Genomic DNA, 24336 nt, shown 5'->3' on the forward strand with positions numbered 1-24336 from the left:
TTTGGATGTAGATATTGTGACATTTATTTAAGTATATTGATAGTATGTTTTATTGTATTTATTTATTTTTGTATGAATGATATTTGTCGAATTTGTTTGTATTTGTGAATGATCCTACCAACATCAAAGGTGGGACCTCTTTCTGTTATTGTTGCGCAAAGGAAGAAACGAGGATTGGATCTATCTTAATACCTGGTCATTTCAAGCGAAATCTTGTAAAATAGGTGCTTGTGAATGACATAGTGAATTACTTGCTTTTGCTGAAGAAAGACTACTATTTAGTGCGAGACTGGATAAGCACCGCGGAGACCGCGAATTATTGGTGGACTATTTAATTATGTGCGCTCACTCTTCCGTCTGTTCTCAATTCGTCATTTTGAATTTTTTTTTAAAGTAGACTTACTGTAGTTGCAGGTGACTGAAGGAAGTAGAACTTGTTTCCCGGAATCGTCATGGAGAGCGCTTCACCAGGAAGTCAAGGTGTGACAGATTTATGAATAAGACAAATATAACTGCGTCTTGGAGCATCTTTTTGAACACTCCTTTCAATTTCTTTATAGAAAAATAGTAATATGCAGTTTATAACGGTGGCAGATCTGCAATTTTTATGCTCATTCTGGAATGTGATATGAAACTGTTTAGCTTTCATCGACTGGTACGATTCTCCAAAAGTTCCATTACGAGCGCAGTCAAAGCAGTTGCGGAGTGGTGTACAGCTTATGAAGACAAGAAGTGCTGAAGAGTTTTCACCTCATCGGTTTCTTAATGGTATCTTTTCATATTTAAAAGGCAGAAGTTAGTTCTCTGGTCGCTTTATGAATGTTACTTGCACATAGTATATTCTAGATACTAGATCTACATCCGATCTCGATAGCATTTGGTGTACTGCTTCACCACAAGAGAATCTCGTTCTTTCCCAGGTTTCTGATTCTGTATTTATATCTGATGACCGTGTATTGTCAAAGTCGGACATGGTTAGTGTTTTTGTTTGGCATTCGGTTTTCTCATTTTTGCTTTCCATTAGTGTTCACATATTTTTCCCAAAACAACAAAAAAAAAAAAACTAAAAATCTCTCACGTCAGCATAACATCGTGTGTTTTAAGCGAACATCTAGAAATTTGTAGATAAAGTAGTAACTTTTTTGGATTGGATAGCAGTTGACACTTCGCTTCTTGTCGCCTGCTTTTACTTTTAAGCATCAGTTACGACTAAGAACATTTGTTGCGACATCAATTTCTCAGAAAACAGTTTAGAATTCTTTTACAGCAGAATTTGTGTTTCGATTTGTGACAATTTAATGCAGACGTGAAACATTTTCTCAAATGCTGCAAAGAGATCGACGTATTTAATGTTTTGAAGTGCAGTTCTTGGAGCAAATAGCTTCGAGTGATGTTCTTTGTTTGTTTTCGAGTTGTTCCGCTTGGCTCACTACCAACGTTTCTGGCATCTTTTCATGTTTCTTTTCTTCCCTTCTTTGCAAACCTAGAGAACTAGTCTGTTATAGTCGTAGTGCTTCTGGAGTTAGCTGGTGTCATTCCTTTGAGTTCCTTATGAAGGAAATATCCTAGTAAACGTTGTTGGTTATCCTCATTTCAGACCACTCCCCACAGAAGTTCTCGGTACAGCAAACTTCTCTCACGAAAACGGCCCCTCAGATCCAAAAGCATTGAACAACCGAAGAAGCAGGCAGAATGTTCTGAAGTCGGAATGTCGATGGAGGAAGGCCTCGCTATAGGGAAAGCGTCACTTGGTATAATTTATTTGATGTGATTCCCTCCTTTGTTAGTTTATTTGTTTATTGATGTCAAATTTTTGCTTATTCAGCAAAGTTACGTCAACGATTGCACAGTGAAGACCAGTCAGATGTGGTAGGATCACCTACAAATAATGTAAATTTTTCCATTCGGGTCATAGGCTTCCTTATTATTTATTTTCAATACTGCTACGCAACTCATTTTGCTTAGATTACCCCGCTAAATAAAACACGTCAGTTTTCTCCCAGTGCTTCACCAATTTCTTCATTAAATACCTTGAAGAGGAGGAGGTGAGGATATTGTTGGGGAGAGTTGATAAACGGTGGTGAATGTTGACAAAGAGTAAATTATTTTAGTGAAACTGTCTTAACTCCCTCTTGTGCTCGCTCCAAACAAAGGTTTTTCACAAGCACACCAAAAAGTTCGGCTGCAATAACAACGTAAGTGCTTTCCATGTCCTCTCAACAATACGTTAGTCTTTTTCCGTACTTACTTTCGATTGCTTATATTTCTGTATCGCTTGTCTTCTTACGAGTAAACCTAACATCTTTAGCACTCCTTTAAAACGATTTCGAACTATGGATTACTCCGTTCCTACGAAAGGTATAAAAAGTTTATTCCATACACTTCTATGGCTTGTTTTGTTGTTCTTCATCTTTGTTTTGTTAAATCTACTGATTTCAAGAATTGGCAAACGAGAAAATGAAGCGGACGCAGAGTATGACTGTAACGAACGAGGAAAGCGACGATGACTCGTTCTTGGATGACGTATTTGTACCCTTTAGCCATCCAGATCAAGTCTTACAGCTACTGAAGCAAAGCTCAACTCAAAAACGGTGATCAATCATCTCCTCGGTTGTAAATTTGTTGGTAGATTTACAAATTTCAATAACTAATCTGTGAAGTGTCAATATCTGTTCATTTTACATCGTTGTTTTTTTATTTGTTACTCGCATTGATAGTTAGTTATCACTGCTTTCAAACATGCTTTATGATTCTAATCAGGTATTTGAAATCTCTCTTATCACGAATATACAACGCCAATAAGACTTCTATGAACTGCGGTACCCATGTTGTTCCAGGCAACTATAGTGGTTATCGGTATTTTTGCTCTCGTTCACGGGGTTTGGCTTTGGTTTGGGATTTAAATCCTTCATTGGCTGCTAGGTGACAATTGACAAATAATGACTATCGATTGAATTTGCGATTTTTCGGAGCTACATAACCACTGGGTCCTGTCATTTATACTACTGTTATGAATGTGGTTTGATGAAAAGGTTAAAATGAAGCGCGGTTTTAAAAGAAAATGAGTTCTGTTAGACTCGTAAAGAAACTCGACTCAGATATTGATACCCATTCAGGAATGCTTAGGAAAGCAATGGGAACATCACAGAAATTGATTCATAACAAGCTAGAAATTCAAAGAAATCCTTAGAAAACTGGAGAAGCCTATTAATTGATGGATGTAACAAGAACAAGCAACAGAATAGAACAATATTATTGAAAAAGAAAACAATATAGCACGAAAGAAGGGGAATTACGTATGTGTTTCTTCTAATATCCTTTTAACATGCTGGACTACATTATCGATCTCACAAGTCAGATCTCTAGAAGAATCGTTTACTATGGTCATATCATGAGTGTAGTCGTCTAGAGCGCATTCTGAAGGCATATCGTCAATCCCTTCGACGAATGCAAATCCACGTCGTTCTCTCTCTTCAATGCTTGCTTTGATACGAACCGTCAATGTATGATAGTTCCTTCGAAAATATTCAATATCGGTTGGTCTTCTGCAGTCCGAGATAATCACTACATCGTCCTCGCATGTTGCTGTTATCGCAGATCTGTGTTAGTGAGGAAATGAGGCAATTTCAACCGATATGTCTGTAGGTAAAACGACACGTATCGAACCTGCAGAAAAAGTAGGGTTCGCTTTCACGAACGCTTTCACCCCATTTGATCATTTTTAGACGGTATATTTCCTTATAAGGGCCGTCCGAAATTAGTTCCGAATAATCAAGGCCTAAAAAAGGAAATCTGTACATTTCCCTTCAAAAGTACAGATCACTCGGGGACACAAGGTGTTGAAGAAATGCAAGATTGTACAGGAAATAGGTGCTACAAAATATCATTCAATGCAGATAAGGAGGATCGGGAAAAAATATGCTTCAGAATAAAACAAGAAACAAAGGATCCCAGTTCCAGCTAGGACTTCCATAATTCTATTCCTTTCCACAACTGTTTGCGTGAGAATGTAATACAGCATGGTTCACCCCATTAACTCATGTTTTATTTGAATCATACAATGCGGTGTGTTTATCTCAACAGTGTTGACGTTAAGCACACCATCACACCCCCAACAGAAATACCACGTGTTGTCCGCGACAGAAAAAGGGAGCAAACAATAACCGTTCATTAATTTATCATCATACTCACCGTTTTTCGCAGCATAGATTGCCTTCAAACTGTGCGAAAGTCCAGACACAGTAACTTTCAAAGGCTCAAGTGCTGCCTTCAATTTTCTGCAGCAGTAGTCTTTGCCTGACTTCCGTTTCCCGGATATTAAAACTACTAATTTCACCATTGTAAAGTGAAAAAAACGAAGATGAAGTTCACAGCAGTATGTTCCTAGAAAGCGGTAAAATGCAAGGTTGTTCTCTACTCGTTTTCAGGTAGAATGGCTGCGCATCTTATTCCTCCATGTAAAACGGCAGTAGACCACAACAGAATTTGGTATTATTATAATAAATTTGCATTTGAAAATATACTAACACAACTTCAAAGAACGCATAAAGCGATCTCAGAATCACAGAGATTACAAAAAGAAAAATCTATTCGAGAACAATCGGCGAAAAATTCATACAGCAAATAATGTAATAAATAAACATTTCGAAAAAAATTCGGCTGCAGTTTCTAGGCTCCAACGATGATGTTGTTGATGGGGATGTGGATGAGCTTGACGAAAAACCCGATAAAGCCCATGATAGCGAAGCCGATAGCAGTAGCAACTGCAATCTTCTGGTATTCTGAAATCAGTACATATTTCTAAAAGATACATTGGACTTTTACAAGAAAGGAAGATTGAAAATAGAAAAGTACAGCAGGTACTTTTCTGTCTGTACATTAGTTCACATAACTTGTGACTTTGATAGGTTAAGAGTCTGCTAGGATTTCGTCGACAAAGATAGAATGGGTTGTACGGAACGTGAATAAATTTTCTCAACATCCGTATTTGTGGATCAAGAAGCAGTAGAAGTAAGTATTTAACCTCAAGGGTAATAAAGAGAGACGATCAGCTACTTTTAAGTGCCCTGTGTTACTGTCGATAGAAGGAAGTACTGGGTAACAATAGTTTTGCACAGGAAATACTCGAAACCGGAAAGAACCGAAATATCCACATGCGTTATTTTCGACTCAAGAAGAAGACAAAAGCAAAGAATCATGCAAAAATTATTACAATGCGTGAGTGGAATCCAGTTCGTCTATGTGAAATAAAATTTTTGAATTTGTTTTCACAAAGATTGCTATGGAACTGTTGTTCGGTGTTCAGTCATTTGCAAAGTTGTGAACTTATACGGAGTTTAACGTGACAAATTATCTTCATAAGTTGTCGATGAGTAGCTAGCGAAAAGTTGATTCTATTAGATAAGACATATTCAGCAAAAATATCCCTTGCGATGTAGTTGCGAAAAAAAGAAAAAAAAAACACTGAGCTAATGCCAATGAGAATAGCAATAGCTGTATTAAAAGTACGAATTTAGAATTATAGTCGGTAATGATATAGTTATATTAGCAAGAATAACATACAAAAAGATGTTACATGACACTGATCGAATGACCAAATGCCGAGTGGTGCCCACGTTCGGAGTTGAATTTAGAAAAGCCTTGGAGAAGTTTTAACTTCAACGTGAACACGCTACTGCCTCATTCGCAAAACGATGATTATAAAAATGTAAGGGAAATAAGATGGCTGGTAGCGTTCTCCATGAAAGAAAAGTGAACGAATCTTCTTCAACAGATTCATAATCTAAACTAGGAAATTCTAACTAGGAAATGTTTTCTAATTCCAAAAATTATAACCCACAGAAAAAGGAAAAGTCTCCCAAAACAGCAGAATTATTGAAACTTCGTGGACGGCTGCCGCTGAGGACTACTTAAGCGTTACTATTCGTTTCTTAGCTTTATGCCTTGGAAGCTCATGAAGTAGTTCGACATATGTATGTACAAATAATCCTACTAATACAATTTTGAGCTCGTGAGACAAAATATTCACCTCAGTTTTTTTTTTACAGAAGAGACAGCCTAAAATAGAAGTTTCAAAACAGTGGTCGACCGCTACGGTGATTTCTGTAATAGTTCCAGTGAAATCCCATCTGATATTGGTCTTTGATCAGCTGTAATCTTGAGATCAAGACCACCTGATCTCTTAGTGTGCATATTTGGATAACTTTAAGATACATCGTCTACAGAAGCCTTTAGACTTTACTTTTTAGTTCAAATCTAAAATTTTCCTCCTGCATAGTGTAATCACAGAATAAAAGTAATCGGAAGAATTGGGCCATAGTAAAAAAAAAGTTGGGCGTTTCAGCACAACTTCAATGCAAAGTGACACACAGAACTAGTTTTTTTTTTAATTATTTATTTTCGATTCTCTTAGATAAAATACATTTGTTCTCTGACGAGTCGTCTTATCTCGCGAAAATTTCAAGAAATCTACGATGTTTTCACTCTACAGCTGAAATTCGCATTCAGAAGCAAAAAAGTAATATTACGAGTCTAGATAACTCCCGCTCCAATTAGCTTTTATTTCAAATATTATCAATTTATGCTACAGAGGTGCGCAAAAGATATCTTTGAAAAGAATGCGTTAGAGGTCAATTCTGAGGTCACATAGAAAGGGAGTCATCGCACACGGTTTCATAACATGATGCGCACATCCCAAACATTATTAATTTATGCAAGAGTGGACCTGATTTTATTGAACACGAACAAGAATGAAGATTTGCTATTCATGTGGAAATAGCATAGCATGATTTTAGCTTAAGAACCTTAATAAAAACTTCTAGTATTTAACTGATAATAAAAATTTAATTTCAAAACTCCAACGAAAAAAAGTTAGATGTGAACATCACATACATACAAGAGGGATAGAATGAATATGTCGGGTCTCCCGGACAAATAACACTTTCATTTGAAAACGTTATACTAAGGACGATTCCGACAAAGTGGAAAGCCTCGTTAGTCTGTGACTGTATTAGAGATACAGTTTAATGTAAGGAAGACAACGCTTTCAGTAAGTACAAAGACAGTAAATAAAAACAACTAACAAATGGTGGAAAACGAAAAAAAAACTGCAAACCTTTCCTATCGGGTTTCGTACACCGTTTCACCAACCGAATAGAATCCCTGGCAAACTGGCGACCAGGTTCGATGAGTGCTTGGAACTGATCCATTTCGAAACTGCTAGAAAAGAAAAATTTAATAAATTACTCTTTAGTCAATAGTGAAGGGATAAGACGCTAAGGAAGAAAACAAGGAAACGGAATCGGAGTTATAATAAAAAGGGCAACTAAGAACACAACTTGAAGAATGAAGGCCTAAGCTCCAACGACATGAATTTATTGCACTAAAAATAATTAAAATGCAACGGATCTCTGCATTTCAACGATAAAAGAGGACAGGGATTTTCTAACGAATTGTCCGAGAAAAGTGACAATAGAAAGATTAGATTAATAAGAAATAAGTAACTGAACACAGTAATAATAACAAGAAGGAATATTTGGCCCAGCTACGACAACACTTGATGAATTCGTGTTGATTTCGCGGTTAACCCTGACCGGGAGACCATGGATACGATTTCCAAAGACTCTGGGAATATTTACAGATCGGCTGTCATAATCGTACAACCCAGAACTTCGAACTGTACAAATGTTATTGAAGATCACGAGAATCCCAATAGCAACACAACATGAACGAAAAAACAGGGATTTCGAAATATAGTGGGAATATAAGTCCACGTACTTTGTGTTTTATAAAATAAATAACAAAAATATGCTAAGGAATGCGCACGAGGCGCAAAGACCGCACCTGATGCTGGACAAACGGCGCTGCGGAGGGAGCAGAGTGTTCGAGGAGACGCAGTTCGTTACCGTAGTCGAACTGCATTCAGATAGGCGCGTAATTCAAAGATGATTTTCATTTGGAAACCTGTATAGGATGTGAAACTCGCTTCTGTGTGGAAAGCGCAGCATGTGCGTGTGCGTCGACGACGATTTTCAGCGATTAGTCGACATTGCTTCAACTCCGGCTACATATGCGCTAGAAGTCATCGCTACAGTACTGCTCACGCAACTCGCAGTCAGCTGTCACCGTATCCCGGGTTGTTCGGTGGTGATTCTCGAAAGAGTCGAAGAATCTGAAGATTTCCTTTCCTGATTCTCGGATCGACATCGAATTTTAATGATCTGGCCGGTCGCCGTTTTGTTGACAGTTGTCGCTGCGACAAGCGCAGAGTTACCCAAAGAGCTTGACGCATTCCTTGAAGTTCTATTCGACGTCAAAGAATGTAAGTTACACATCCAAATAATTTGTTATTTGCTTCTTAGATATAAATTTCTCCTTTTCCACTTAGAGGTTTATTTCGTGGTTGTTAACGTTGCTCCTCTCCACGCTCAAATGCTAACATCGGCATCCTGCAATGAGAAAAATCCTTTTTGGTGAACTTTTTTCCTCGATACGGTTGTCAATACAGTATTTTTCTTCTCGTCGTGGCGGCTAGAGAGAAACGCTTATCTCTGTTCTCGCCAACGCTCTCGCGATGTTCCATGCAGATAATACAACACATCTGTATGATGTTTAGATGGATGTTCAGTATCCCGAGAGGAACACAGTAAGAACAGGGAATTTGATTGGAAAACGGTGTCGAGTACTATTGATTGTCTGAACCCATCCGTTCTAATTTACCTTCAGTGGAAAAGGCGAAAAATGGACTTGTTGACGGATTGTAGGACCGTTTAATCTTGAAAAATCTTCGAAACTTGTCTTCTTCGAAAGGACAAATCGATTCGAATCTTCGAAAGGACAGTTTCCAGAGGTCCCTGTTTCGTTACCGTTTTTTTCTTCTGTATCAAACATCTCTATAGTAGATCCATTCTATAGTTTGTTCTTTAAAAAGAGTAGTTTTGGTTTGTCACATTTTTCAAATATAATCATTTCCTTTCGTTTTTTTTTCTTCTTTTGATCATAAAAGAGAAGAAAATGAAAGAGTAACGTAAGACCAGTACTTATGTTGATCTGACACGTCCCAAATATTATCTACTCATTCTTGTTGCCATTGTATTTCATAAATTCTCTTTTTTTTTGAAGCGATGATATATGGGATGGATGTGCTGAACAAATTGTTAAATCAATCATCGATGCACGAAGAATTTTACATTAGCTGAATTTTGAAGAGGGGATTTGGTCACAAATTCGGGCTATTTTATCGCATCCAGGTACTCGTACCTGATAAATCCAGCATAAACTTCTAGCCGTGACATTCACTGGATTCAGTTTCACCGGCAACCACCTGTTGCACGGTAATGATACCCTTTCAATCATCTACAGATGTATTAAAACAGCACCGCATCCTGCGTAATCGCTCACGCAATATTGCACCATAAATCAAGTTCTTTTGACTGGTTGTGTGTGATTACACCACAGGATTAGCGTTCTTCTTACTCTTTCATTGCTTGACTCCATCAATTGGTTTGAGAACATGCCGTAGACTGCCGACATACAGTAAATATTCAGAATTCTTTGACTTCCTTTTTATTCCGTGTTCTTTTCGACTTTGATTCGCTCTATCAGTATTAGATGTTAGCCAGTCAATAATATTTCCCATATCGTTTTTTAGGTTTTGTCAAAGATTTGCTAGAACATGAATATATACTTAAGAAAATATGTGGGATTGGTCCAGTTCTCGATCAATAATCGCTTATTATGTGCAGAGACACAATCAAATATGTTCAACTCACTTTTTTTCTATTAAAGAAAGAACATTAGCCAAGTGTCTAAACAATGATGACATATAGTCGGGTCAAAACGACATGAAGCACGGCACAGTTGCGTAAGCGGCGCGGTTGAGATGGTGGTTGGAATCGACGTGGGACCACCGCGAACTGCAGAGATGAATAGTGCTAGTAAGGGTCCCTGCTCGAACCTAACTGCTACGCTCCGCCGCGCCGCTTCGAGCGCAGCCGCTTACGCAACTAAACCGTGGTTCATGTCGTTATGATCCGACTATACTTCCTTTCCATACAGAAGGCCTTTTTTGAAATCGCAACAATTTCATGGAAACACAGTGATAAAAGTACGGAATGAAATATCAACAACTGTAATATTATAGCATGATGTTAATAAGTTGACAGATGGCTTTCTGTATGAAAAATTTATTAGAACGCTTTCATTTTGTTTGTAAATTAAACCGAAGCTCCATGACACGCCTCTGGCGCCAACCCAACTGTTTGCTTATTTCCTTTCAAAAATGGTTTGACTAAATGGTCTGTTATTCTTTTTAAACATTTACTGCAACAAATGGTTAGTTGATCATGGTCCTTGATTTGTTCAGTTCAAAACACTATTCCTCCATCATCTTTGGAAGTGAGGCTACTGGATTGTTAATGAGGACGGAATTTTATTTTATATACGTTCCTTTTGTTCATTCATTGAATCAGCTCATAAATTTGTTGACTCATAAATCGGTGACTCAGGTGTTCATACTTTCAGTGCTATGATACATAATTCCATGCCTTTTTTCAAAAAGTCAACTGAAGTTGCAGATCTATTTTTTCTTTTTTTTTGAAATTCCATACAAAATAAATTCATCACGTTCAAAACAAAGAAATTTAAAAATTAACTTACTTTATTGAGGTTGTAATAGACCGTTTTCACTATGTCAAGTCTGTATTCATCCACTTTATTTGTATAAGGAAATGTGATTTTATTTTACGCTTTGACAGTGGGTTTTAACGGTTAAATTACTACGGTTTTAAGAGGTTTTCTGTAAGTGATACTCGCTAATGATTAAGCACTTAAACAGAATGGGCGAGTGCAAAGAAGTGCCACTTCTCTGTACACTGCTGCCACTCAATGGACAAGCATAAATTTTGCCGAAACACATGTTATTTCCACTTTTTCCCCAAATGACTTGTATTCCTTCGAATGTTTTCTTCCTTATGATGAATTACGTTCATTATGACTTAGACTTAAAGAGATGCATAGAAGATGCATGCGTTTGTGGACGAGGAGTCATGAAGAAAACTATAAATATTTGTGAAGTCATTCAGAGAACCAGAAATTCAGTAGGGTCAAAGCAACCTTAAGAACGGTGCAATTACGTAAGCACCAGTGCTAGAAGTAAAGCTGTAGAGCTAGTGGTTGCGATCGAGATGGGGCTTTCTGTTTGCTGCAATTGCGGACTTTAAAAGTGAGTAAGGTCTCTTCTTGATCACAACCGCTGTCCCTACCTGCGCTACTTTGAACGCAGCCGCTTGCACAACTACACTAGGCTTCGGGTCGGAGAGTGAAAGTGTGGAAAAAGGGCTCTAAGAGTACTTAAAAGAAAAAAATCTGAGAGAAGTACCAGTTTTGACAACAACAAAATGTCAAGTGGTTTGGAATGGTGGAGATTGCGTAACATCAGACATACGTAATGTCCCTAGATAGCGAAGAAGACACAACAGATTCTATGGATGAAGAGGATTATTGTGTCCTGGACCGCGTGTAGTTTTGCGTGGTGGCTGATTTAGAGCACATCTCGAGGTCAAAAACATAGGAAGTAGATGACTTAGGCTAAAAATTGATTTGGTAGGATCTCGGTCGTACGAGTACCTCATTGATTTGTCAGCTTGATCTCTTTTTTCGAGTAATGAGGTTCGGATGGGGCTGATTTCTTCATATTAGAAGCATATTGTCGTGATTTTTTTTTAGCAAAGCGGCTAAAAGATCAAAAGTAAAGTGCTATTTGAGAGGGTTTATTTCTTTTCCTCCTCAATATTTTTTTTAAACTTTCTGGAAATTTGTAAATGTTTAGGTTTTTGCGAGTAGTTAATTATTCGCGGCAGTCTGTTTCTCTGCATATTTTAGCGTGAAAGTGAAAGAAAAAAAAAAAAACGAAAACGAAGACGTGTAACATGGGGAAATTTGTAAATATTTCAGAATTTGAGATCTTGGGAATTGTTTTCTCAACATTTCTATATTTTCTAACATGTGCACTTCCGCGTTCAGCTTTTGCTTCATTCCTGTGAAATTTAACTTCTCTAAAGCGAAGCTGAAATAGGAGTGTCCCTTCAAGGTTGCTAACACTCAAGGGTTTCTCCTCCTTTCTACTGCACTCTTCTCCTTCTAAAAACTCTTTTCTCCTGTGAAAGACTAGATTGAAAGCATTGCTGATCAAGCTGGCCGCATGTAACGGTGAGTCATCGGCGATCGTGGATAAATAGGGGAACGTCAGCATAAAGAGAGTATGCGAGACGCATCACATGAAATGGATTGCGAGTCGATTCAGGGGAAGTTTAGGGAACAGCTTGTTTTCATGAAGCAGAAGCTAAACTACGATGAAATCTTTCGATTTCCCCTACCTTGTAACTATTACTAGTAACTATATCTCATTGAAGCTATAACAATGTTACAGAAAGACTCAAAAATTGCTTACGGTAGGAACTCTGAAGTGAGTTTTGTAGTTTCCTAGGAGAATTATTTTTTTTACATGAATGGTATATTGATTTCACAATTCTTTTTTTTTAAATCTATTTTTATGGTTCCTCGTGTTTACTTTTGTTCTTTGCTTGCCATTTGCGTTTATATATTAATCAATTCTACATTTTGCATACATAAATAAGTCCAAAGACCAGAGAGAAGCAAGCTGGTCGATGGTAGTCATAGATAAGGTGGAAAAGATTGCTGTCGACGTCACGTCTTAAAGAACTGGTTAAATGTTGGTGTTTTGCCTGTCATCATCTGTGACGTAGCTGAAAACAGCAGAACATCGCTTTGTCTTCGTTTATAGCGACGAACATGTTTTTGTTTTGGTGATTCGTTTTCATTGAGGTGAAGCTTTGTAAGATGTTAGCTATACTGGTTTCTTTGATCTATTCGTTCTTTTCGCCTCGAATGGGAAAAGAAAACAATGGGAATGTTAGAAGGTCAAACCAAGGGAAGGGGAACGAACATGTATTCAAACAGAATGGCTGAATGGCAGAACGGCTAAAAGCTGAAGAAATATACAAATTCGAGCTAACTTCATTGATTTCTGGTGTGATGTGTTTTTGTTCTTGTTTATCAATTTTTTTTCTTTTTTTTATTTTCTATTTCATTGATTTGATCCCGCAGACATAACAAGAACGGAGTTGCAGAGTTGTCCGAGCTTGAGAAAGTCCGAAATTTCACAAAATTTGCGCTTTCTTTCCAATTTTAAAGTTCCCCGAACAAATGGATCCATATTTTTGCAGGATCGGTACATAGCAATTTATTTTGTTTTCCTCCAGTTTTTATAGCATTTTTTCGTTTTTTTTTTTTGATTTTTGCTTTGCTAAAAACGTTCGTCGATCGAATTAGTGTTGCATCGAACTTCTCATTTTCATATGAAGCAAATAATTTGAACACTTCAATATCCTCTATTCGAATTCTGTTATGGAACTGATTGTGTTCTCTCATAATTTGATTGAAATTGCTTTGGAGTTGTATTTAAAAAGTAGGATATTCTAAATTAAGAAAGCATTTTCGACTTTCAAGTCGAGAAAAGCTAGGCAAATAAAAAAAAAAAAACTGGTGGTTTTTCTCGCGGTCCACTTCTTTTGTGTTTATGTTTTTTCCATAAAATAGCATGCATGTTTCTCGAACAGGTTTTCTTCTCTCCAAAGATAATGGCTCTTTCTCTTAGATGACTCATTCCTTTCCTTCAGGTGATTCATTCCTTTCCGGCGACTACACCACAGTAGCCACCGTCGATTGTGCACCGTACAAATGTGATTTTCCGCGTCAAGTATGCATGAGGCCAAACTCGAACTACCAAGAAGCAAGTGCAAATGAATGTCGGCCTGTTCCAATGGAGGTGCTTTGCTTTTTTTTAGAAGTTCGTGTTTCTCCTTAAAGTCCTCTCCAATCTATGATTTCTAGTGTCTCGTTGCCGCAAATGGAGGTAAGCCAGTTGGACCTCCGCAAGTGACGGGCATCAGACCTCCATTAGTGACAATGCCTATGGTTATCAATAAACCTAGAAAAGAGCACGTTGGCGGTGGGAATAAGGGTGAGTTTATCTTTCAGTAAGGGTATAGTAGAGTTAATGGATTCAGTTCTATTTGCTACTACTCCACATGCATGTGTGTTTTTGCTAGTACTTATGTTTGCTAGAGAGACCGCATCGCGTCCTCGCCAAGGGTAGAGAATGTGCGCTAGGTGAAGTTTTTGACCTGCAAGGTTGTTGTAGACATTCGAAAACATAAACATCGGCGGCTACGGCTGGAAAACATGTAAACAACCAAATGGTCACGATACGTTTTCAGCCATACATCAGATGATAAAGATAAACATTTTTCACCATCTTTAACACCACGAAAGATTGATAGATTTGGTTGCGTAAGCACTAGTAAACGTGAACTGTTTTTCTGCACTATATCAGTGTAATGCTGCCCGAGAAATGACAGCTTTTTTCCCTTAGGAACTGGTTTTCAAGGACTCTAAAGATCGTGTCAAGATTAGAAGCTTTGACATAAACGATATGGGGATGGACATTTGCTGTGATTTGATCAGTAAGCAATGTTGAAAGTAAATGGTTAGAATGTAAATATGTAAATGGTTAGAATGTTCAGTGGTTAAGCAATACTTCACCTCTCCTCAGTGTAACGCAAAGGAGAGGGCAGTGAAACATTGCGTATTTTTAGAGTTAAATTCCACAAAACATACATATCAAATATAGTAAGATCAAAACGACATAAAGCACAGTGCAGTTGCGTAAGCTGCTGCGCAGGAAGCGACGCGATGGAGCACAGCGGTTAGAATCCAGAGCGCCCGCTAGTAGCACCATGTATCGTTGCACTTCGCAATAGTCCCACGTCGATTCTGACTGCGTTCTCCACTGCACCACTTCCAGAGCAGCCGATTACGGAGCTGGTCCATGCATCATGTCGCTTTCACCCGGTTATATGTAGAGCGTTTCAGAATTTGAGTGACTTAGGACGAATACACGACCGTTTGGTGATGTATCCATAGGACAGTAGTTCGGCTCGAAGATAGTTGGAAGCACTGAACGGTGCTTTAGTTGATTTGTACTTTTGAACGCAAAGCTTCCATAGAGCAGAGCGCAAAGAATCCGTAAAATTCAAGAACCGTTTATAAGTGACAAATGTCCTTCGCATGTGAGAAGGCGATAGTTCATCAATCGACAGTTCATCACTGCAAGTGAGTAGCCAAGTTGGTCGGGCCCCTAAAACCTAAGCATCAGTCTTCGAGGATCCATGAAAACTAGTAATAGTTAAAAAATTAGTGGTCCTAGCTTCATCTTCCTTTGTTATCTTTGTAGTTTTAGTCTATATATTGCAGATCCTCTAAGATTGGTGCTTAGGTTTTAAGGCTCCGACATACGCAGCTATTCATTTCTAGTGATGACCTGTCGATTGGTGAACTGTCGGCTTCTTAGATGGGAAAACCGTTTCACAGTTAAGAATGGTTTTTGTACGCAAGGAACGTCCTAATGTGCAGTTTGAGGGCAGTTTGATTTGAGCCTTAAATGTTAAGTGCCCTTCTCTCAACTACCTTTTCGCCGTGAAACGTCCTGCAACTTATTTAGAAATGAAAGTCCAGGAAACTCACAAAAACTTGAGTGACTTAGGACGATTCCCAAACCGCTTGGTAATGCATCCGTAGGACAGTTGTTCATGTTTACTTTCGAGGAAACTGACGTCATTTATTCATGTTTAAAGTACAGTTTAATCGTGGACTAACTTTTTTGGAAAAATGGAATGTCTTGATGAGAAATTCCTCTGTTTTCTCGGCAAAGATCGATGTAATAATAAGAGGCGGAAATTAATTGAGGATGACAGAATCATTTTTTGTTGCAGAAACAGTATTGTGCAACAAGAATTTATCTGGCACCATGAAAACAACGAAGTATTTCAGGACAACCGATGGTAATAAATCCAACGGATATCTGCCAGATGGGTCCACCTGATGGCAGATTTTGCGGGTTCAAAGTTATGTACACTTATAACAAGGTTGGTCTGTTTTCTCTATTTGTAGTGTGTTCCAAAGATGTTTCAAACAATTAGAAGTATTGCCTATGTTCGACTTCCCTTGAATCTTGGCATGTTGAGTGAGTAGCTTTTTATTGATTTGTTTGAGTTGTAGCCAAGAGTGGTATTGATCCTTTTTCATTAACCGCCTACGTTTCGGGGTTATCGTTGGGTTATCCTGGGGAATCGAATCCATAGGTGATTTATCCTCATTACCCTCTAGAAAGCGTTCAAACGATAGGCAAACTCGAAGAACAAAAGCATTTGATAAATGAGGTAGGCACTAGTCGATTTGTTGTTTTTTGAATTCGATTTGATACCGACCTTGGCTAAAGCTTACGGAAATCAATGAGAAAAGTTAGAAGTATGCTTTTCCCTACGCTAGATAGGATCTTGAAGTAGTGTTACCGTTCTATGAAGGTGCTAAAATGGAAGTAAACAGGCTAACTTTCAGGAGACTTTACAATGTGATGAGTTCTGGTTTCCTGGATGCACGACAGCGGACACTAATGCTAATCTCTTCAGTGATCTACAGTCTTGTCAGAAACTTGCCAACATGTGCAACCAACGTAAGCTTCGTGTACCGTTTCGTTTATGAATTTTCTTCTTTTTTCATAGCTTGTCTCTTTTCGCTCACCGGTATCCAGATGGGTCACTTAGGTGAAAATAAGCAATCAAGAGAAATTCTAACACCACTAGCTGACGTTTCGATAAGAAGAAGCTATGACCCAACTAACATGTGCGAAAAAATCCAACATATCTCAGTTTGCCATAATCTACTTAAAACTTTAAAGGCATCACCCCACGAATCTGAGGTGGTACGGATTTCAGGTGGAGTATTCATATACGGGATAGTAGATTGTGGAAAGGGGTGTTCCGTCCATTTCTTCCTGATTGCCGTAAAAAACGGCCCGGAAGATCTGCGCCGCACAGGGCTGGCGCGCTCCAATCGAATTCCTTGTAGAAAATAGTGCGCCGAAACGCTCGAAGCCGTATCTTCCGGGCCGTTTTCTACGGCAGTTAGGAAGAAATGAACGGAATCACCCTCCTCCCCATAATCTGCCACCCACCCCGTATACGAATACTCCACCGGAAATCCGTACCACTCCAGATTCGCGGGGTGATGCCTTTAAGTGAGAATCGGCTGTGAAGTTTGATAGTGGATATGACTGTGCGTGCAAACTTGGAATTAATCCAGAGTGGTGTTTCAAATTGGCGAGAGTAGGTAGTAAAGACAACTGAGTACTTCGAGATTTAATGTTTTCTAATAGCGTACTTACGAGGTTTTTAGATGGAACCTTTATTTACCTGACGTTTCGGCTTTTTCCCCGTCTTCAGAGGCCTAAACAGAGGTTGATTGGAACAATCTTACGTCTATTCCGCCAAGTGCCACACTACCCTAGGTCAGTGTTGCGATAATCGTTCAAGGTAGTGGAAACGGAAACCATAACAATACTCATTCGTTTGTACATTGAGCAGTGATTAGTGTGTGATTCCAGTTGGTACACATCCGGTGGAATACTACGTAAGACTATTTTCAATGTATATGGGTTCCGTTACCTTGAACGATTATCGAAACACTGACCCAGGGTGCTGTGATACTTGACGGAGTAAACGTAGGATTGTTCCAGTCAACCTGTATTCGGGTCTCTGAAGCCGGCGAAAAAGCGAAACGTCAGGCAAATAGAGGTTCCATCTAAAAACCTCGTAGGGACACTATTAGAAAACATAAACAGAAGTATGCCGAGGTTTCAAGATATGAGGACGTTTCAATTGCAAGATTTAATGAATTAATGTACTGCACTTTGATTATTCCTGATTTTTCACAGTTTTACCTGTTGGGTTACTTCAAAACTGTGGATCTAGTTTCTTATTTTTCAGTTACACCAGCTCCATTTACCTTACCACCACCGCCGCCACCTTCGCCCACTACCACATGGAGGCCACTCCCTCCACCACCACCACCGCCGCCACCACCTCCGCCACAGCCCGGTTTCGGAATGTTGGGCGGTAAGCACAAACCACAGCATCGAATTGGTGGCGGCGGAGGAGGAGGACCTTTTGGCACATTTCCTGGATTGGGTAGCGGTGAGTATGAATCATCCTTCGGTACCACTTCGTATACTTGGTAGTGTTGTTAATATTTCAAATTTGAACTGTCCTAAGTAAGAGGGTACTTTTCCAGCTCTTGGAGGACCCCAACCGACAGTTGCTCCTGCCGGTGGTGATGGTGAAGATCTTGGGCTTTTGGGTCTCATTCAAAAAGGTCTGCAAAATGCACAGGCTATTCGGCAAGGGGGTCCACAGGGAAAGCAGGTATTACTTTTTAATTGAGAAAAAAGTAGGGGACCAATTTTTTGCTTGCCTTCTAGGCTGCAGCTGCAGCCGCTGGTCAGATCTTGCAACAATTCACCGGCTTCGATCTCAATAACTTGGGTGGAAACTTCGGAAATTTTTTCGGCAGATGATATCAATCTATGAATAGTTGTAATATATTTAGTTGTATCTGTGAATTATAGCTAGAATGACTTTGTCAAGCTCAATTTTGAGGGTGACATCTCATCACGGGATGTTTACATTCATCTAAAATGGATGTAAACAGGCGACTTGTGATCGCTCATCGCAGCTTTGAAATTGTTTGCACTCGAACCTGTAATCTATTTTTCTATGTTCTATGTTTTACTTAATATTTTACTTTGCTTGTAGCAAGGTGTGCCTTCATGCAGTTTGTTTTTCATCGTTGTATCACTTGAATGTATATACGTACGTGTTTGTAAGATTTCCTTGGAAGAAGAGATGTAAATTAACATGTTAGAGAAGCCTAGTCATTATGCAGCAAGTGCCACTCATCTTCAGTCGCATAGCAAGAGTGCTAAGTCATAAATGAGGTTATCTCCTCTGTGGATATTTGATTAGAAGCGTCAGTTGCGCCATTAGTGCAAGGAGCAAGCGAGATCCTTCAACAGTTTTAGCATTCAAACACTTCCAGAACTGGTCTTTTCGTAAGGAGTGAAAAGAGCATTGCTGGTACCATTAATTCAAAAGTTCTCCTATCTTGGAACCTCGGGAACTTCCGCCCATGTTTTCTATTAGTGTGCCTACGACGTTTTTAGATGGGACCTTTATTAGGCCGATGTTTCGGAGTAAACCCCAGCACTGAATTCGGCTGGTAAATATTGCAAACTTTGTTGTTCATAACAGGAATAGGACCACTGAATCTACTGTTTCGATTTACAGTCGGGATCAAAAATCCGCAACCGAAACCTGCAACTGCGTAAGTTCTTTCGCTTTTTGACTCCTATTACTCCATTCTCCGCGCCAATCGAAGCATACATCACATTCATCCAGTTGTAGGTTTTCGGGGTCAATTGTCTTATTTGGAAAAGGGGGACCTTGCTCCCCTTATCGCTGTTGACACATCCCCATTTCTGAATGAATGAACCTTTTCTTGGCCGATGCACTAATTTTTCTTGCAAAAACAGTCGAACAAGTCACTTGTTTACCAAATCAAAACACGTCGGTATACAAAAATTGCAGGTTCTCGTAGGTTTTGAAGAAATTAATTCTCTTAAAACACTTTAAAAATCGTTGAACATAATAAGACTAGACACCTAAAGAGGAGAAATTCAATCCAAGCAACAAAAGACACAACAACCACAATCTGGTACAAAGATATGACAGAATTCAGATGTTTTTGCAGCTACAGCTGCACATTTAATAATGCATCCCTATGGTAATTCAGAAGAAAAACGTACATAAAACTTTCCATACATGATTCGCTCTGTATGAGATCTCTAATAAGAGAGAAACGTAGGAATTTGTTGATCATCCTAATAATGGAAATAAGGTAGAGGAATACCTATGGCTTCGAGAATAAGAGAATAACAAAATTTTCAGAAATCTGCTAAAACTCGTACTCGTGTCACCATTTCGGTGGTGATTTAAAGTGAATTAATCTATTTACGTGGAAACAATACCCTAGGACATATAGACTTATGCCTTTGATCAGGTCGCCGGAAAACTTCGAGCTCGGCGATCTGTGGACATGAAGAAGAGCGAGCATGTCGAACCTGTAATGAAACACAATGCTTAAAGGCAGCCTATCACGGAACTGACGACGTTGGAATCTTTGTAGACAAATATAGGGATCGGAGGGTAGATTAAGGTGAAGAGTGTGGCCTCGCTCAATTCCCCCTAATCGTCCTAAAAAGAACGGCGTGGGAACCGCCCTATTTCCTACGAGGTACGTAAGAACGCTGCACCTTCATGTAAGCGCCGCATCCACGAGCGAGCGCTCGCAAATCTATGTAGAATTCTCGTTGGAAATAAAGCGGTTCCCACTGATTTTTCAAGATGATTTGGGGGGAACTGAGCTTCATACTTTTATCCTATACGCTGAACATTCCCCGACAGATATTCCAACGTTGTCGCTTTTGTGATACGCTTACGCTCCCTTTAAAGTATTACACTTTTGATAGGAACTAATTAAACTACTTTACAGTAAGAAGAAGAATTTAAAAAAACGATGGGGAGACCAACAAGGACTTAAATTATTTCTATGGCTCATCTTTACGTTTAAGAAGTATAAGAAGTAGAAAGTAACGAGACGATCAACTCTTAACGCATACATAATTATAGACGTTATCTGTTTGGAGAAATGTATAGACTCTGCTAGTAAACTGCTGTCTGCTAGTAGCAACTGAATCTTATAATTTGCTGATAAATAAGTAGCTGAATAAAAAAAAGAAAATGATAACAAAAAGCTTTCTTTTCTTCTATAAAACGGTACAAATAAAAGTGACCTGTTCGAGGTAGGAATCCTTGATCTCGTAGATCACAAAACTTATAAATTTGCTCCATGTAGAGTAGGCTTTTTCCTGAATTTTAATTGTAAATAATAAATTGCACGTGTAAATAAATAGAATAGGACCCAACAGAATTCGAGTATTTGAATTGTAATATTAACATGTACGTGTAAATAATCAGGATAGGACATAAGCAAATTAAATTAGAAGAATCAAAATCTATATTTCTACTTCTTCCCGAATGAAAGAGATGCATAATCGTCGGCACTTATTGTTCTCCGGATAGTTCTAGCGCACCTGTCGCACCGCATCCACATCGTCTATTTGACGCGTGCTTTCTGCCTTGCCCAAATCGAACACGCACCGTGGACGTCTGGGCAAACATAGGTATCGGCGTTCATAAAAGAAAGATTTCCGATTTTTTCCCGTGCGAACGATAAATCCAAAATAATAAATGATATAGAAATAAAACAGTCTCAATGAAAAGAAAATAATTTCTATTGAATCTGAAATGAAATGGATCTTCCTCACAAAAAGAAACTCTTTACCAACAATCGCCGATGAATTAATTTGTACGGATAACGACAAGTACCGACGATGCGTATGTAATTTTTTAAAATTAGAAAAAAAACGATGGTGATAAATTTTTTAAACTTACTGTAGGATCACGACACAGTAATGAAAGTAGGACATTTTTGAAAATTAGCCATTTTTCTGCTGTGAAGCTCATTGAACGTACATTTCCATGTTGTCGGCCAACAATTCTGAAAAAAAAAGTACAAATACAAATAAAGAATACATACAGATACAAACGAATGGGAAAAAAATAAACAAACGAATACATATTGATTTGCTTGCCCAACCTGTTCAATCTTCAGCTAGTGCTCGCATAGAATCTACCTATCCGTCGCTATTTCATAAGCGGCGGATTTTTACGTTTCGACTAATCTCCCTGTCAAAGCCAGGTGTCCTCAGATCTTCCTTCATCGCTTTCGTTCAGAACTTTCTCTTACGAGCAGGGATCCTTTTCCAGTTAGGATGTGAAAAGATCTTCAGGACAACTTGAACAAGACGATCAGACGGTCGCCTCATAACGTGGTCAAAGAAGCGAAAGCGGTTTTTCGTGACTACTCCAGGCCGGACAAGATGCTGACTTTTTCATCTCCGGTACACCATATCCACTTCCGAGTAAAGTTCTTCGTTATGGCATACCATCGGCCAGAAGTAACCCAGCAGTCGTATAAACAGCTCTCTCTCTCAATGCAGTCCGGCTTCCCCATCATCGTCGACGGCACTGCCAAAGCCTCCGATCCGTACATCATGATGGGCGAATTACGGATAGAATTGACCTCGTTGGCGATGGAGGTTGGCCACAGGCACTTGATCAATTTGTTGAATCATCTTTGTTGAATATCTCTCTCGTAGCTTTCATCGTTTTTCAGCATGCCGCTTAAATAACAGAACTTATCCACGAGTTCGATAGGTTGTCCATCACCCCTAATTCCCGTAGAAGGCTTGGAGGGGATCCAGATCTGCTTGCATTTCTCAGTCCGCAGGATGGAGCTAATGTCGATACAAGGTTACCAACATGGAACTTGGCGCTGCTAGTAGCGAATATTACCACATCGTTGGGTGGTCAAGATCCACCAAGGGATGTGCAGACGGTGCTAAAATGACATCGGCGGGACACTGCTCAGCTCAGCTGTCCTTCGCGTTATGTCATCGACGGCAAAGTTCAAGAGAAAGGGTCTCACCAGGGCCCCCTGTCTAACTCCAGTTTTCACTTGGAACGGTGTAGTACATCCGGTTGGTGTTCGGACCGTAGCGGTTGTTCTTCTATTAATGTTGCTTATTAGGCGTACAAATTTTGCTGGAACTCCGTTGCGGCGAAGCACATTCAGAAGACGGCCTCGGTGAGGAGAGTCGAAAGCGGCTTCGAAGTCCAAAAATGCTAATTAAAGTGGGTTCGAATATCTGCCACACTTCAATCACAATCCTCACAGTGAACATTCTATCAATCGTCAGTCAAGCAGAACAAAAGCCGGCTTGTTCGTCGCCGGCGGTTTCTTTGCGATGTCGGATCGGACCAGAATGATCCGATCCGAAACCCTGCACATTACACGCAATAAAGGTGTTCTTTGGCTTCTTGGGCTCCGTGACGAACAGCTTCTTGTGGAGAGATATTATGATAGCGTGTCTCCACGAGTCGAGTATTCTTTCATCTATCCATGATGAACGGATAATCTTCGTCATCTCACGAATCCTAGAAGGATTAGGTCTGTGCTAATTCCATCGTCTTCTCCAGATTTTCCAGCCTTTATTTTTTGAATACAGCCCAGAACTTCCGATTCTATCGGGGGTTCTTCGCTGATCGCGGTGTATCTGTCTTTGGAGGTGCATGAGTTCAACGACTGTCTGCGCTTGTGGGTTCAGCAATGTGTTACGACATTCCCTACAGATGGTCAGGGTTGCCTCTCCGACAGCGACTCGTTTGGCAGTATTCAGGATGGACGAACACCTCTTCATTTTGATGCTATACTGGTGGTACTAGTTCGGGCAGCACATGCTAAATTGCAGGTGGATATTGTCTCTGCGGATGCAAAGGCGAACTTCTTCTTCGGTGTTAAAACATGTTAAGACCGAAAAAGTTTTCTTTGCAGCACTGAATGCACTTAGTGGAAGAGTCAGCAGCACCCATTCTCTTCCTGATACATAATCCGATATTGACACTCACTGGCATAATTCCTTTCCGCATTCCTCGTTTTTCTGACCTGCCAAGTCGAGCTTCGGTTCATGTTGAGTTCCACCACTCCTCTGGAACGTACCATGAAACTGAGAAGAATTGGGTGGTGGTCGGAGTCGGATCCGACGTCCCAGACAACTCCAGATTTTCGGATTTCTCATAAGGGGATTTTCCTCGTCAGAACTTAATCGAGCTGAAGCTGAAGAGTAGGCATCTTCCTTTTTCGCTGCTCTTTTGGCGTTAATAGGGTTGTCCCTTGTCACGTATGCTGATTGCGTCAATGACTTCTCTTAAACATGGATGCAATAATGAGGTTCTTATGCTCACAAAGGTCTATTAGATTTCCATTATTCGATGTTTGCTCCGTGGAACCATTTACCGAGCAGATCGGATTGTTGCTCAAGTCATATCTTTGCATAAACATCAATTCTGACAAGTACCGCCTGCTAGCTTGGTATTTTTAATATCAACGTATTGAGTTCATCATAAAACACGTTCTTGTTGTAGTCCCCAGCGGTTTCCGTAAGCGCACGAGCACTTACGATCAAGAGTTTAAGCTCAGCGATCCCGCAATTATACGAAGGTGCATCCCAATGTAGCCAAAGTTGCGATGCAGATATCGCAGATCTGGACAGAGCGACTTGTAGGAGTTCACTTGATTGTGGCCAGAAGTTCAATGTTACGAGACGGATGTTTGCTGCCAGAGATCCCACGTTTCCCTCACAGATTCGACTTTCAAGGGATAGGTATATAATAATGGGCTTAT

General features: G+C 39.5%; 6 protein-coding genes across 7 annotated transcripts in view; 3 read left to right on the forward strand and 3 right to left on the reverse strand.

Moving 5' to 3' along the window:
- Positions 1 to 452: 452 nt before the first annotated feature.
- On the forward strand, positions 453 to 2595 carry RB195_015863 (uncharacterized protein; the record flags this gene model as incomplete). Its single annotated transcript, XM_064206777.1, has 9 exons — positions 453 to 480; positions 643 to 768; positions 847 to 974; positions 1598 to 1751; positions 1826 to 1890; positions 1966 to 2045; positions 2112 to 2195; positions 2309 to 2358; positions 2441 to 2595. 9 exons carry the CDS (start codon positions 453 to 455, stop codon positions 2593 to 2595), a joined length of 870 nt encoding a protein of 289 aa, XP_064062658.1.
- A 697-nt stretch (positions 2596 to 3292) lies between these two features.
- RB195_015864 (uncharacterized protein) lies at positions 3293 to 4339 on the reverse strand (the record flags this gene model as incomplete). Its single annotated transcript, XM_064206778.1, has 3 exons — positions 3293 to 3599; positions 3667 to 3778; positions 4192 to 4339. 3 exons carry the CDS (start codon positions 4337 to 4339, stop codon positions 3293 to 3295), a joined length of 567 nt encoding a protein of 188 aa, XP_064062659.1.
- Positions 4340 to 4668: 329 nt separating this feature from the next.
- RB195_015865 (uncharacterized protein) lies at positions 4669 to 7954 on the reverse strand (the record flags this gene model as incomplete). Of its 2 annotated transcripts, XM_064206779.1 has the most annotated exons (4): positions 4669 to 4781; positions 7115 to 7218; positions 7843 to 7848; positions 7905 to 7954. In XM_064206779.1, 4 exons carry the CDS (start codon positions 7952 to 7954, stop codon positions 4669 to 4671), a joined length of 273 nt encoding a protein of 90 aa, XP_064062660.1. The 2 variants fall into 2 exon arrangements, with proteins under 2 accessions (XP_064062660.1, XP_013291570.1); XM_013436116.1 differs by lacking the exons at positions 7843 to 7848; positions 7905 to 7954 and having other exon boundaries at positions 7115 to 7208.
- A 260-nt stretch (positions 7955 to 8214) lies between these two features.
- On the forward strand, positions 8215 to 18490 carry RB195_015866 (uncharacterized protein; the record flags this gene model as incomplete). Its single annotated transcript, XM_064206780.1, has 8 exons — positions 8215 to 8320; positions 13698 to 13846; positions 13912 to 14041; positions 15910 to 16004; positions 16477 to 16591; positions 17904 to 18110; positions 18208 to 18338; positions 18395 to 18490. 8 exons carry the CDS (start codon positions 8215 to 8217, stop codon positions 18488 to 18490), a joined length of 1029 nt encoding a protein of 342 aa, XP_064062661.1.
- A 3540-nt stretch (positions 18491 to 22030) lies between these two features.
- Positions 22031 to 24336, forward strand: part of RB195_015867 (uncharacterized protein) — a gene marked incomplete at both ends in the record, with an annotated part of 5675 nt that continues 3369 nt past the window's right edge. The window contains 3 exons of the mRNA XM_064206781.1: positions 22031 to 22192; positions 22384 to 22491; positions 23261 to 23447. Of these exons, the coding sequence (XP_064062662.1) occupies positions 22031 to 22192; positions 22384 to 22491; positions 23261 to 23447 (457 nt within the window). The remainder of the gene's footprint in view (positions 22193 to 22383; positions 22492 to 23260; positions 23448 to 24336) is intronic.
- Positions 22853 to 24336, reverse strand: part of RB195_015868 (uncharacterized protein) — a gene marked incomplete at both ends in the record, with an annotated part of 20792 nt that continues 19308 nt past the window's right edge. Inside the window, 3 exons of the mRNA XM_064206782.1 lie at positions 22853 to 23090; positions 23562 to 23641; positions 24113 to 24197. Coding sequence (XP_064062663.1) covers positions 22853 to 23090; positions 23562 to 23641; positions 24113 to 24197 — 403 coding nt within the window. The remainder of the gene's footprint in view (positions 23091 to 23561; positions 23642 to 24112; positions 24198 to 24336) is intronic.

Source organism: Necator americanus, chromosome V (genome assembly GCF_031761385.1).
Source record: "Necator americanus strain Aroian chromosome V, whole genome shotgun sequence".
Taxonomy (NCBI): domain Eukaryota; kingdom Metazoa; phylum Nematoda; class Chromadorea; order Rhabditida; family Ancylostomatidae; genus Necator; species Necator americanus.